At 56.4% G+C, this 13,043-nt stretch overlaps 2 protein-coding genes and 1 pseudogene across 7 annotated transcripts; 1 reads left to right on the top strand and 2 right to left on the bottom strand.

Moving 5' to 3' along the window:
• Positions 1-335: 335 nt before the first annotated feature.
• On the bottom strand, positions 336-6,948 carry FBXO2 (F-box protein 2). The gene is made up of 7 exons (XM_074334047.1): positions 6,805-6,948; positions 6,322-6,588; positions 2,965-3,336; positions 2,502-2,631; positions 2,333-2,428; positions 1,723-1,861; positions 336-1,498 (listed from the first exon to the last, which is right to left on the bottom strand). The coding sequence occupies exons 1-7, from the start codon at positions 6,908-6,910 to the stop codon at positions 1,364-1,366; spliced, it is 1,245 nt and encodes a 414-aa protein (XP_074190148.1). The 5' UTR covers positions 6,911-6,948; the 3' UTR covers positions 336-1,363.
• On the top strand, positions 6,458-12,794 carry FBXO44 (F-box protein 44). Of its 6 annotated transcripts, none has more exons than XM_019756335.2 (6): positions 6,458-6,596; positions 7,947-8,235; positions 10,148-10,274; positions 10,421-10,516; positions 10,627-10,762; positions 11,656-12,794. In XM_019756335.2, the coding sequence occupies exons 2-6, from the start codon at positions 7,971-7,973 to the stop codon at positions 11,836-11,838; spliced, it is 807 nt and encodes a 268-aa protein (XP_019611894.1). In that variant the 5' UTR covers positions 6,458-6,596; positions 7,947-7,970; the 3' UTR covers positions 11,839-12,794. The 6 variants fall into 6 exon arrangements, with proteins under 6 accessions (XP_019611894.1, XP_074190151.1, XP_074190149.1 ...); XM_074334050.1 differs by lacking the exon at positions 6,458-6,596 and adding an exon at positions 6,860-6,985 and having other exon boundaries at positions 10,148-10,245; XM_074334048.1 differs by lacking the exon at positions 6,458-6,596 and adding an exon at positions 6,860-6,985.
• LOC109460691 (tubulin polymerization-promoting protein family member 2) lies at positions 8,438-8,946 on the bottom strand (annotated as a pseudogene).
• Positions 12,795-13,043: the final 249 nt, after the last annotated feature.

Below are 13,043 nucleotides of genomic sequence, written 5' to 3'. Positions count from 1 at the left end.
ATCAAGGGCTTTGCCTTCCTGTCACACTGAGGCTGTCCCTAGAGCAGGGGCTATGCCTCCACCATTAGACTGGAGGCCCCTCAGGACAGTGGCTATATCCCTTCCCACAGAGCCCTGTCCTCAATGTGGCTAGGCCACTGACCCTTACTGGGACAGGGTCCTATCATTTCAGGGCCCTACACAGGACCCGCCCTAGGATGAGGGCTTCAGGAATCATGAGTGAATGAATGAGTGAATGAATGAACCAATCAACCAGTGCAGGTGGACCTCAGATTAAACCTTGCAATCTCACCTGACCAGCAGGTGGCATTAGGACTCAGAATCAAAGGAAAGCGGGAGGGGCATGGAGATTTTATTGGTCACTGTATCAGAGAGGAGAGATGTTTCAAGACCCTCCACCACCCAGGACCAGCAGCTGAGGGTCCTGGGGAGGTGCTGGGTTTGACACCTGCTAGGGAGGCCAGAAAGCGAGTGCCTGGCACTATACTCTTCCCTCCTCTCCTCCCCTCAAACCAGTGCCAGGGGCCAGACTCTGGGCAGGGCTTGGAAAATGACCAATGAGACCGGATGCAAATGACTCCTGTCCAATTCAACACCAGGCCAGAAAGAACAGCATGAAGTGGGCATGAACTGAAGAGGGGGACCAAGCTGACCCATTCCGTGCTCCCACACCCCCACGTCCCATCCATCCCCGATTCCAGGTCACAGGCATCCATCCCTAGGCCCTAGATGAGGTGTTGCCATCACCCCCCAGTGCCTCAGAAAGGAACAGGGAGGGGGATCAAGAGAGGCCTGGAGGGCGGCCCTCCCACACACACCCTGTTCTGGCCTCTGGACAGCTTGGGTGTCAGTCAGGCGCCAGGCCCAGCTCCCCGCTCCTTGGTCTCACAATCCCAGCCTTTGTCCAGTCAGCCCAGGCCTGGCCGGTTGCACACTGGCCCAATGGGCCCTGGAAACCAGAGCAGCTGGAGCCCCGCCAAGTATTTTTCCAGGCTAGGCCAAGGGCCCTCAGGAGACAGAGAAGGATGCAGAGGGAGGGGGTGTTCATTCATCCGTTTGTTCATTCATTTCTTCCTTGGACAAATAATATTTATTGAACACCCACTTTGTGGCAGGCACTGTGCTAGGTGTGGGGGATTCAGTGATAGGCCCAGCCCAAGCCCAAGCCCTCACCCATCTTATTTTTCAGATGCAAATATATGCCAACAAAACCCTTCTCTACCTGTGTGGGGACTGGGCTTGGAGTAAGGGGCGGGAGAGGAGTGCGTGGGGTGGGGAAAGTGTGGATGCTACAGACTAAGGCCAATCTACCCCAGGCCTCTGCCGCTCTAGGGCAGCTGGGGGAAGCTGGAGGCGTGGTCAGTCAGGGCTCCACCCACACGCTGCTGTTGGTCACCCGGGCCCCGAACCAGCCCTTCCAGTACACCGAGTCCTGTCCACTGTGCTCGAAGCGGACGAAGCGAACGCCGGGCCCGTAGTCGGTGAAAGTGTGGGAGATCTGCGGGGTGAAGGGAAGGGTCAGGCTCGGGGCCCAAAATCCTCTCCCAGCCACCCCACCTTAGGCATTGACCCGCCTCTAGCTAGCCCCACTAGATTTCTCAGTCCTGGGTCCCTCCACACCTCTCGGTCCTTCTTGGCTGCCCCGCCCATGGGGCGGGGTTTCCATAGCTCCGCCATCGCACCAGCCATGCCGCCCCCTACCCCCAGCTCCTCCGTGCTCACCTCGATCCAGCCACCGTCGCCGCTGTCTTGCGGCACTGCCACCTGCCCGCTGTTGAATTCGGCCAGCACATCCTCGTGTTCGGACAGCAGCTTCACCGTGAGCTCGTACAGGCAGCCTGCGTCGCTACGGCCCGAGTACCTGCCCCAGGGAGGGAGAGAAAGCAGGGAAGAGGGAGGGCAGGGGACAGGGAAGAGGGACAGGCCTCAGCTTGGCTGAGCAGGTACCATGGGCCTGGCCTTCCACAAAAGATAACTCTTCCAGCCCTACTGCCAGTGTCCCCATTTTACAGATAAGAAAACTGAGGCCAGAGAGAGAAAGTGTGTTACCTTAGGTCCAAACCCAAGGGCTAAAACCCAGGTGGGCCAGACCCAACCTTGGGGCCAAAGCCAGCCCACAAAGACACGTTTTGTTTGGATTGCAGACGGATTAAAACAAACAAAAAAATTTTTTTGCCAGCATTTAAACTCAGGAAGGGAGGTGGATTTCACTTCCACCTGGCCACAACCACTAGAGTTGGGAGGCAGCAGCCCCTGAAGCAGAGTAGTAGCTTTAGTTCCCCCCTTCCCCCCTCCCATCCAGTGGCCCCCCCGCCCCCCCGGGGGCGCTCACCAGTCCTTCACCACGATGGCCGGCTGAGTGGTGTCCAGCAGCTCCTCCCAGTAGCCCTCTGCCTGCAGGTCAATAACCTGCGCTTTACGACACCACCTGGGGGAATTGGAGTTAGGAAGCAGTGCAGGCCCCCTTTCCCTCCTTCCCCCCCTCGATCCCCTCTGCTTACTCAAAGGAGGAGGCGAAGAACTTTTTTACGCTCTCATCGTGGATGAATTCCACCCCACAGTCTCCAGGCAGCTCTTCCACCCTCCAGCCGTCCCCACCGTGCTCCACGTCACACCAGCCCTCCAAATCCTCTGTAGGAACAAGGCAGACACCCCGTGATCACCCAGTCCCTGCTGAGGGTGCGGCAGCGCTGTCTGTGACCCCAGTAGTCCTGGGAGAGTCCTCTACAGGGCCTGTCTTGCCCCGGCTCATAGGGAGTGGCAGGACCTGGGAAAGAGACCCCCCAGGGAGCAGGCAGACCGGGAGATAATAATACAGTGTTTATTGGGGCTACTCTGTGCTTGGCATCATGCCAAGCGCTGTATCTCATTTAACCCTCAAAGCAAGTTAGCATTGTCATGGCCCATTTTCCAGGAGAGGAAGCTGAGCCCCCCAGCCATGGGGTAATAGGGCCTGTCCCTCACCTTCCCCGCACGGGTTGCGCAGCAGGTTTCGCCGCCTCTTGCTCAAAAAGTAGAACTGCTGCCAGTGGTCGCGCTCGTCCTCTGCGCCGCCCTCGGGCACCAGCCCCTCCTGCTGGCACTTAAGTAGCCACAGGGGGGCGCCGTCTACCAGCTCCTTCCAGCGCATACACACCAGGCGACAGGCCTGGACGAGCTCTGCGGCCGGCAGCTCAGCCAGCACGCGCAGCAACAGCGGCTCGGGCAGCTCGTCCAGGTACGACGTTGCCTCCTCCTCCTCCTCCTCCGGCCGCTCCTCCCCGGCGCTCGCCTCCTCCGCGCACGCCTCCTCCTGCTGTTCCTCCGGGCTCGCCTCCTCCGGCTGGCCCACGCTCTCTGCGGGCAGGTGGGCGGGAGGGGGACTGTGACTCCCCCCAGACTGTCCCCCTACAAGTCCTAGAACCGCTATGTGTCTTTGGTATCCGCCCCCCACCCACCCTCGGACACTCCGCAGCTGGGGCCAGAGATTCTGTGACCAGAGATGGTGCCCAGTGGAGGAGACCCAAGGGAACCAGGGTCACAGACCAGCCCCAAATCCAAAGAGCGGTGCTCAGAGACCTCGGTTTCCCCTGCAAGGCCAGTACACCCCATCCCTGAGCAGACAACTGATAATATTAACAGGGCTGCCTTTCACATACGAACTTCTTTAATCCTTCACCACCTTCTGATATCCCTGCTCCTGTCACTTGCTCATGGAAGCCCTCCCGGACTTCCCCGTTATCCTCCCACAGCCCAACTTCTGGTCCTTCCTAGATTTTGTCCTAAGATGTGATTATTTATAACCACCTTTCTCAGGGACTAGACTGAGGGCATGAGGGCAGGAACCTGGCCTGGGAAACTCATTGCTTCATCCCTAGTGCCTCGTATCTGGCACCCTGCCTGGCACTCTGTCAGCAGCTAATGTTTACTGGGCACTTAGCAAGTGTGGGCACTGTTCTGAGCATTTTAATTTTATTCACTCTTTCCAGTCGCAGCATCTTTTCAAAGTTGCTCCGATTGCTCTCCCTATTTCACTGATGACAAAACTGAGTCATGGAGAGGTGAAATGGCCCCGAATCACACGACCCATGAGTGGATGGAGCCTGGATGTGAACCTAGGCAGCTGGCCCCACCACACCTCAATAAAATAATTCATTGAATTAGGAGGTACTGTTATGAATTTGATTCTGCAGATGAAAATGCTCAGGCTCAGAGATATGATGTGACTCGCCAGAGGTCACACTGTCAGGATTAGGGCAGGGGACATGCGGGTCTGAGGCCTGGGGAAGGGAAAGAGAACAGGGGTGTATGACTTGGGGATGGGGGAGAGGGGCTCGTTAAAAGAGACCCTGTGTCAGAGAGGATGTAATAAGTGCTTGGGAAAGGAAGGTTTCTTCACTCCTCTGCCTATCCCTGGCCCTCAGTTTCCTCATCTATAAAATGGGGGTAATCCTACTGCCAGGCCATTCAGATAGTGCTGAGGTCAAATCCCCAGAGGAGGGGGCAAGGGCATTCTAAATTGTAAGGAGGTGGACAGATGTCTGGAGCTGCCAGCTGGACGGTCTTCTGGATCTCAGTCGGCCTCAGCTAGGCCAGCGAAGCCTTGAGTAAGCAGATACCAAGTGCCCAGTGTCTCTGGAGGACGGAGAGACAGTGGGGAGGAGACAAGGCCACTCTGGGTGATGGGGGAGGCCACAACTCTCAGACTTCGGATGGGGGGTTGCTAAGGGCTAGACCTTGGAAAGCAAAGATGGTGGTGGGAACGGGCAGGGCCCGGACCCAGGTCTGGGTATTGCCAGGACCCAGCTTGCTAGCCCTTTACCTCCTCTCATGAAACATTTGCTCCCCCTCCCCACACAGTAAGACCTTTGAGAGCTAAATCAGGGTTTCCCTCTTCAGAGCCCAGAGAGCACAGTGAATCCTCAGTAGATCTTATTTAGTGAAACTTATTATTCAGCCCAGCACGTTCCCTTCATTATTAGCTTTCTTTTTCTTTTGCCACATCTTTATGATGTAGGGCTTTCCCTCCTCCCTTTTGGCCAAGAGAAATGTAAGGCCCAGAGAGGTTTCGGGGCTTCTCTTGAGTCACACTGCAGAACAGTGGAAAGGCAGAGAGGAAAATGCCAGTACCTGAAGCCACATCACCTGCCCATCCTGCTGCCCACAGCTCTCTGGGGAGCAGTGCCCAGTGTCCTCACCTCTCCACCCCTCCCCCTGCCCTGGCCCTGGTGGACACCTGATGCTCCCCCGAAAGGTGCACCTCGCCCAGTCCCCTCTCCTGGCCCCAGGCCTGGCACTTGAGGCCCTAGATCTGATTACAGGCCCCCCCCACCCCTGACCAAGCACACACAACTCCCCACATTGTTGCTGTCGGAAAGTTATCTGGCCCCTGGAAGCTGCCTCCAAGGCTGACTCACTCACCTGGATTGGGCCCTGGAGTCCAGGGACTAGCTAGGCCCTGGGAAAAAGCAGGGGTCCATTCTGAGGCCATATAAATGGTGTGGCCAGGGGGTCATGGATTGGGAGTGGGAGCTGAAGAAGTGGGATTTTCAAGGCTGGGAGGGGGACTTGGCTACCTGAGCATGCATCAATCTGTTTCCCATTACCTCCCCCAAGCAATGCCCACTCTCAGATGGGCCAGCTGAGGAATCTGCAGACAGGTTGTTCACACCCTGACTCAGCAGGCAACCCCTATAGGCCTGGCCGGCTGGAGGGATGGGGAGGGGGATCTCTGGTGCCAGACAAGATGACTGGGCAGTCTCAGAGGGCTCTGAGCATCAGTGAAAGCTGGCGCCCTAACTCTACCTCACTGCTGGCCTTGTCCCCACTGGGCACCCGGCCAACCAGATGAAGGCGGCCCCTCCAGACCAAGGAGCCCAGGATGAAGGCTGGGATGGCATGGGGAGAGTCCCATAACCCCAAGAAATCCATGGGGACTCAGGCAGCTCACCCACCAGAGCTAGCAAATAGAAGTTGATGGAAGAAAAAGACTTGCAAGCTTCCTCTACCACAGATGCGTCCCAGACCCAGCCCGATAGACCCTCAGGAAGCTGGGAGGCAGGAGCATGGGATTACTCCTAAGCTATTTCCTGGGTAAATGGGACCCAGGGGTCCTCCCTCCCTGCCTGTCACCTCTCGAGGCCTTCCGCCTGACCAAGATACCAAACAGAGAACTATGCTCTTTTGAGACTGTCTCAAGGGCTTTGCTTGGGTGAAAGTTTGTGGCGCTGGGTCTGGGGTGAGGATTCTCTGATGCCCCCTCTGTGTAGCACTCGCCCGCCTGCCCCGGTCTCCCCTCCCGGGCTGAGCGAGGGGGTCAGGGGGCCGGGCGGCTGCGGCTACCTGGGTCACCGTCTCCGTCCATCGCTGCGGAGGGCGGTCGCGAGAGGAAGAGGAGGAGGAGCCGGAGCGCTGTGGGGCTGCCCAAGTCCCGAGACAGCGAAGAGTCCAGGTGCTGCCCGCGTCTGGGTCTGGTCCGGCCCGCCGCGCCTCTTAAAGGCCCGGGCCTCCGCCCCCGCCCCGCCTTTGGCCCCGCGCCGGGACGCCCCGCAGTCCGAAGCAGTGGGCCGGAGGCCTGAGGCTGCAGGTTCCGCGGCGGACCCAGGAGGCCTGGAAAGGTCAAGAATTCTTTTTTTTTTTTAATGGGGGGGTGGTCCAATTTGAGGCGTCTCCCAGCTCTCTCGTGGAGTGGCTGCTGGGAGGAGGAGGCGAGGGGGCAGGGAAGTGTGGGTCATGCAGAGGATGTGTGGAGCGCGGCCCAGGTGCGGGGGACAGAAGCTCCTCCCGGCACCAACCTCCGCCCCCCCCCCCGGGTAATTTTCCTACTTTGCGGCGGGGGGCGCGTCCCAGGCGCCGCTCGCCGGACGCGCAGCGGGGAGGGGCGAGGAGGCGGGGCCGGGGCGGGGCCTGGCGGGCCGGGGCGGGGCCTCATCCATCCGTGATCGCTGGCGGAGGCGCGCTCTGCTCCGGAGGCCAAGCAGGATCACGCAGCGGCGGCTGAGCTCAGGTGACCGGCCGGAGTAGGCGCCCGAAGCGCCGCGACGGGGCCGCGGGCGGGTGGGGGTCTGGTGGGCGGACTCGGCGGCTCCAGCCCCGCCGCAGTGCGTGGAGGGAGGCTCGGCGCAGACAAGTCCCAGGCCGCGGGGGCTGAGCGGTAGGGTCTCCTGCGGAGGCCCGGGCGGAAACCTGGGCTGGGGTCGCCCTGGATGCGCAGCGTTCCGAGACCCGACTTTGGGGGACATTTTAAAGTCAACGCAGGATGGGAGGCCGAAGACGCACAGGGGAACTTGGGGCTGGAGCCCAGCCACTGGGATGGCGGTGGGGTATAAGAAAGGCCTTTCCCTATCGCCCACCCCTTCTCCAGTCCTAGCTAGGCAGGTCATTTCCTCTAGTCTTGAGAAAGTCGCTTGAGCCTTTTGGACCTCCATCGGAGACAATAATTATCCCAGCCCCACATCCCCCTTCCTCCTTTATGAGGATGGGGGAGAGAATGGAGAAGGCACCGTACAGGCTGGAGTACTCTGAGGGGGTGCGCATTGTTATTTCCACCCTTAAGACTGTCTGGCCTGTTGATAAAAGCTGACTCTAGAATCAGAGAAGACTCGGGCTCCTCCTCCGTTCGGCCCCTGTCTGTGTGACCTTGGACCGATCCTGCCACCTCCCTGCGCCTCCTTAGCCTCTGTTAGATGTTGCTGTGAGGTGCCAGTAAAAAAATAAAATAAAATTATAGCTCACCTTTTACTGAGCTTCTGCTGTGTCACAGGCCCCTTTAACCCTCCCCAGGAGGTAACTACTGTTCCTGACCCCATTTCATAGAGAAGGAAACTGAGGCTCAGAAAGGCACAGTAACTTTCCTGAGACAGTAAATGGCAGACCTGGGATGGGAACTTCCACCACCATGGGGAGCGGCAAATACCAGGTCCTGGGGAGAGGACTAGGTCTGTAGTCTAGCTTTTCAATAATCACAGGAGAGTGTCCAGAAGCCAGGAGCGATGGCGGTGGAGAACATCAACGAGCTGCCTGAGAACATCCTGCTGGAGCTGTTCACGCATGTGCCCGCCCGCCAACTGCTGCTGCGCTGCCGCCTAGTCTGCAGCCTCTGGCGAGACCTCATCGACCTCGTGACCCTCTGGAAGCGCAAATGTCTGCGGGAAGGCTTCATCACCGAGGACTGGGACCAGCCTGTGGCCGACTGGAAGATCTTCTACTTCCTGCGAAGCCTCCACAGGAACCTCCTGCACAACCCATGTGCTGAAGGTGAAGTACAGAGTGGGTCTGGCATGCCCTCAACACACACACTGTCAAGAGGCCAGCTAACACTTATTAAGCACTTACTATGAGCCAGGCAGCTTGGATGGTTTCTGTTGTTCTGTTGTTGTACACACAGATATTTATTGTTCCCCAGGCTCCATGATATTAAAGATGTAGGGTCAAGGGCTGCTTAAGATGGGGCTACTGCCTAGTTGTCCTTTTTATCATAGGGGCCAGCACCCTTGTAACCACTCACAGAGCCTGAGTTGTCAGTCACCTCTTCCTGTTCTGCGATGCCTTTGTCCTTGCCACTCTCGTCAAAGCACTCCTTGTGGGTGCCTGTGTACTTGCTGGTGTCTGTCAGCGGCTCACCCTGCCCATGGCTGTTGCTTTAGTAAGACCACTGGTAGCTGGACCCTTGCCCTCCACGTGTTCATAAATGTTCTCCAGGGCTTCATCTGGGTTCTTCCCCTTGAACAGCTTCTGGCTCCTTTCCTTCACTGCCTCCTGGAACTGTTGAAATCTGATGGCTCAGGCATTTTGGGCCTTGATTTTGCTGAACATGATGTCCACGTCAGTGGAGGTAACTGTCTTGCCATCCATGATGCCACAGTCTTTGCACAGCTTGGAGAAGTTCTTGTTCATTTCAGTGCCACTGCTTGATGACTCTCCGAAAATAGCAAACCGCTGGAATGGTTTTTCTGCTTCTGATGCCATAGTCACCTGAAGGTGGGGGAGGACAGTAGGAGTGGAGACTCGGGGGTGTGGGAGGAGGGGAAGGGAGGACAGGACCCTGGGAGCCCCTGAGTTGGAACTCCTGCTCCCTCAACAACCCCCTCACTCCCCTGGTTTAACTCCTTTAATCCTCTCACAATAATCCTAAAAGGTAGTGCATCCACTGGTAGTGCATCCATTTTTCAGATGAGCAAACCGAGGCCAAGAATGGCCTCGGTTTGCACTCTTAAGATTATTTCCCCAGTGACCTTTCCTAGGAGAGGGAATGTTTGCCAGTTAGGACTAATTATGCCTCGGACACAAGACCAGGAAGTCAGCCATATTTTGTTGGCCTCGTTCCCAGCTCCAGGACTAGGCCGCTTAGGATTGTCCCAGAAGTCAAAGGAAGTTTTGCTTATGGATGAATGAGAGATCCAGTCTTCTTTCCATCATATCACAAGTAAATCAAGACTTCTACAGTCATCCACAGCCCCCCTTTTCCCTTGCTATGTTATCATTCATCAGCTAGACACTGGGATGGGATGGGAACCTAATTCTCTATTATGTGGTCAAATTCTGGAGCAAAATGATGATAAAACAACTCCAGGCTGTCCAGAGCTTTCTGATGCCTGTCTCACTTGGCTCCCCATGAACCATGTTCTTGACCAGCAGTTGGCACACTATGGTCCATGAGCCACATCTGGCCCAGGAGCTAAGAATAGTTTTTACAGTTTTAAAGCATTATTTTAAAAAAAAGACTGTGATAGAGACATTATGTAGCCCACAAAACCTAAAATATTTTGGCCCTTTACAGAAAAAAATTTAGCAGTCCCTGTTCTTGACCCGTTTTCAGAGGACAAAACCAAGGCTCAGAGAGGGAAAGCAACTTGCCTAAGGTCACACAGCATTGGTAGTGCTAGGACTAGTCCCAGATCTAGCCAGCATCAGCATTCTCTATTACAAACGGGGTCTAGTAGTTCATATCATCACATGTCTCAGGATTCCCCGTAGAAGTCACTTAACTGTGTGCCAGGCACATAGAAAGCACCTAATAAAATGTGGGCACTATTGATCTGTAGTGTGCCACAGCACGAGGCTTGAGGGCAACTGCCAAGATCTAGGGAGAAGAGTGGGAGGAAGGGTTCCTGGGAGAGGGTGACTTCTGAGGGGCTTCATTTTAATATGAACTCTGCTTTCCTGCCAGAGGGGTTTGAGTTCTGGAGCCTGGATGTGAATGGAGGTGATGAGTGGAAGGTGGAGGATCTCTCTGGAGACCAGAGGAAGGAATTCCCCAATGACCAGGTCAAGAAATACTTCGTGACTTCTTATTAGTAAGATACAAGCTCAGGGGGTCTTGGGGTTGGGGGTCTCCCAAGTCACTGCACCCTGGGGTCTCTCCTGTTCTGGGAGGGCAGTCCTAGCCTCCCAGTGCCCTAATGGTGAGCCCCAGCCCCTCCCACCCTCCGCCCACCCCCAGCACCTGCCTCAAGTCCCAGGTGGTGGACCTCAAGGCCGAAGGGTATTGGGAGGAGCTGATGGACACCACACGGCCGGACATCAAGGTCAAAGACTGGTGAGTGCCTGGGGCGAGGGTCTGGGGGGGGGCACTGCCAATCAGGCGCCCCACCCCCACCCTGCCCCCCATCTCCAAGGCCCTAATGGGCTTTCCCTCTCTGCCTGCAGGTTTGCAGCCAGGCCAGACTGCGGGTCCAAGTACCAGCTGTGCGTTCAGCTCCTGTCGTCAGCACATGCACCGCTGGGGACCTTCCAGCCAGACCCAGCAACAATCCAGCAGAAGAGCGATGCCAAGTGGAGGGAGGTATATGGGGTTGGGAAGGGAGCAGGAGGCACACTGGCTAAGGCTGAGACTGCAGCCAGACAGGGCTGGGTTCAGATCCCACCTCTGCTGCTTCTCAGCTGCTCTGAGCTCTGAAAGACATCAGAGAAATGATGCTGGTAAAGCCGTGTTAAAAAAGGTTCACTATTATTAATTACTAATATTGATTATTACCATTATCTAGACCAGGAGTCAGCAAACGTTTTCTTAAAAGGCTAGCTACAAACATTTCAGGCTTTGCAGGCTGTACTGTCTCCGTCACAACTACTCAGCTCTTCTTCACCTCTGTGGTTATGTTGTGAAAGCAGCTTTAGCAAGTGGACATGGCTGTGTTCCTCTACAACTTTATTTACAAAAATAGGCAGTGGGCCCCTAGGCCATAGTTTGCCAACTCCTGATCTAGACCAGTACTGTTCAACAGAACTTTCCACAGTGATAGAAATGGTCTGTCTGCACTGTCCAGTCTGGTAGCCTATATAGCCACGTATGACTATTGAACACTTAGTACGAGCCAATGCCTAGTGTGACTGAGGCACCGAATTTTTAATTTCATCTAATTTTAATTAATTTTAACTTAAATAGCCACACGTGCCCAGTGATGACTGTATCGGACATCCTTTGGCAGCTTGAGAAGTTCCCTTCAGTTCCTCTGAGCTGCACTTAGATAAACCTGTGGAGTGGACCCTCCAGGATTTTACTCCATTTTACAGATGAGGAAACTGAGGCATAGAGAGAGGAGGTGGAGGCGGTCTGCCCAAATCACATACTTAGAACTAGAACTTAATTCTGCTGACTCCTGGTCCAGCTCTAAGATATCAGCCCCTTATGGTCAGCTCCCCTGACCTCTCTCCCTCCCTCTGCCTGCCCCCTCCCAGGTCTCCCACACGTTCTCCAACTACCCACCCGGCGTCCGCTACATCTGGTTTCAGCACGGCGGCGTGGATACTCACTACTGGGCCGGCTGGTACGGCCCGAGGGTCACCAACAGCAGCATCACCATCGGGCCCCCCGCTGCCCTGACACCCCCAAACCCCCATCGGCAGAACCCTGACTGGTAAACTATCAGACAAAGGCTGGGCTTGGGAAGGGGAGGTGGACCAGGCTCCCCCAGACCTCCTAGTTCATCCTTGCCCCCCCACCCCATCACCTGTGGCGCCTCTCGGTTCATGCAGCCCTCACCTGCTGTGGGCAGCCAGCTCACTGCCTGAGGACTCAACCTGAGTGATGGCAGGGGAGGCCTGCGTGGGCGCCTTTAAGAGATGGGGCGGGCCCCTGAGGTTAGAGAGGTACAGGGTATTCTCCAAAGCTCTTTCTTCAGGCTCTGAGGGTGGGTCTCCAAGCTCAGATGGCAACCTAGATGTGTGTTTCTACCTTCCCCTCCTGTGCCCTTTTTCCCTGGCTTTTTTGAGGGTCCTCAGAGCAGGGACAGTCATGAAGACATCTGGCAAGCCTGTGGCTGCCCTGGATAGTACAGATGCTGGGAGGAGACTAAGTAGCTCAGACACATGGGGGGGTGAAAGGAGGATTCTGCTGGCCTGACCTCTGTCCCATTCTCTGCTGCTCCCAAGCTCTCACTCTGCCCACCTGTTCAGAGAGGTGGCTTTGGCCCAGAGGTTCAGGCCTGGTCTGAGATGGGCAGGCCTCAGGTGGGATGGGGTCCATGCCAGGTCTGAAGTGTCCTCACCGTCAGTGAAGCCCTAGAGCCAGATGGGGTGGGGTTCTCTCAAAGACCCCCGGAATCCTGTGCATAGTAACCCAGGGTAAGTGGGGTCAAGATTGGGCTCTGATTCTGAGAGCTAGGATATATGAGCACAGGATGTGTGGGGTGGGGGGTTTTCAGGGACCACCCCTCCACGGCCAGAGCATTCCAAGCCCCCACCCCACCCTTCGAACTGCCATTCCCAGTTCAAACCTACCACCACCCCCATTCCATCCCCGCCCCCCTGCTGGAAGGACAACAGTGCTGATCCTGCCCCTGCTGTATGTGGCCAAATAAAAGGTTCTCCCAGCCCAACTTGTGCCCTGTGGTTTCTGGGGGGAAATGGCAAACGTCATGGGAGGCCCCCGACCCTGCAGAAGGTACAACATGTGTGGCTTCTGTCCAAGGTACAGAGGAATTGACATTTCAGGAGCCAGACCATCACAGAAGCAGGGTCATGGGAAAGACTCCTCAATGAGTTGTAAACACCTCATCCCAGCAACCCTCCAGCCCTGCTAGCTTCCTCTGGGGCCCGGCCACAAGGCTGTGGTGGGGGGTGGGGTT

The sequence above is a fragment of the Rhinolophus sinicus genome, linkage group LG06 (assembly GCF_036562045.2).
Source record: "Rhinolophus sinicus isolate RSC01 linkage group LG06, ASM3656204v1, whole genome shotgun sequence".
NCBI lineage: Eukaryota > Metazoa > Chordata > Mammalia > Chiroptera > Rhinolophidae > Rhinolophus > Rhinolophus sinicus.
Note: the sequence above shows the minus strand (reverse complement) of the source record. Positions and strands in the feature narration are given on the sequence as shown.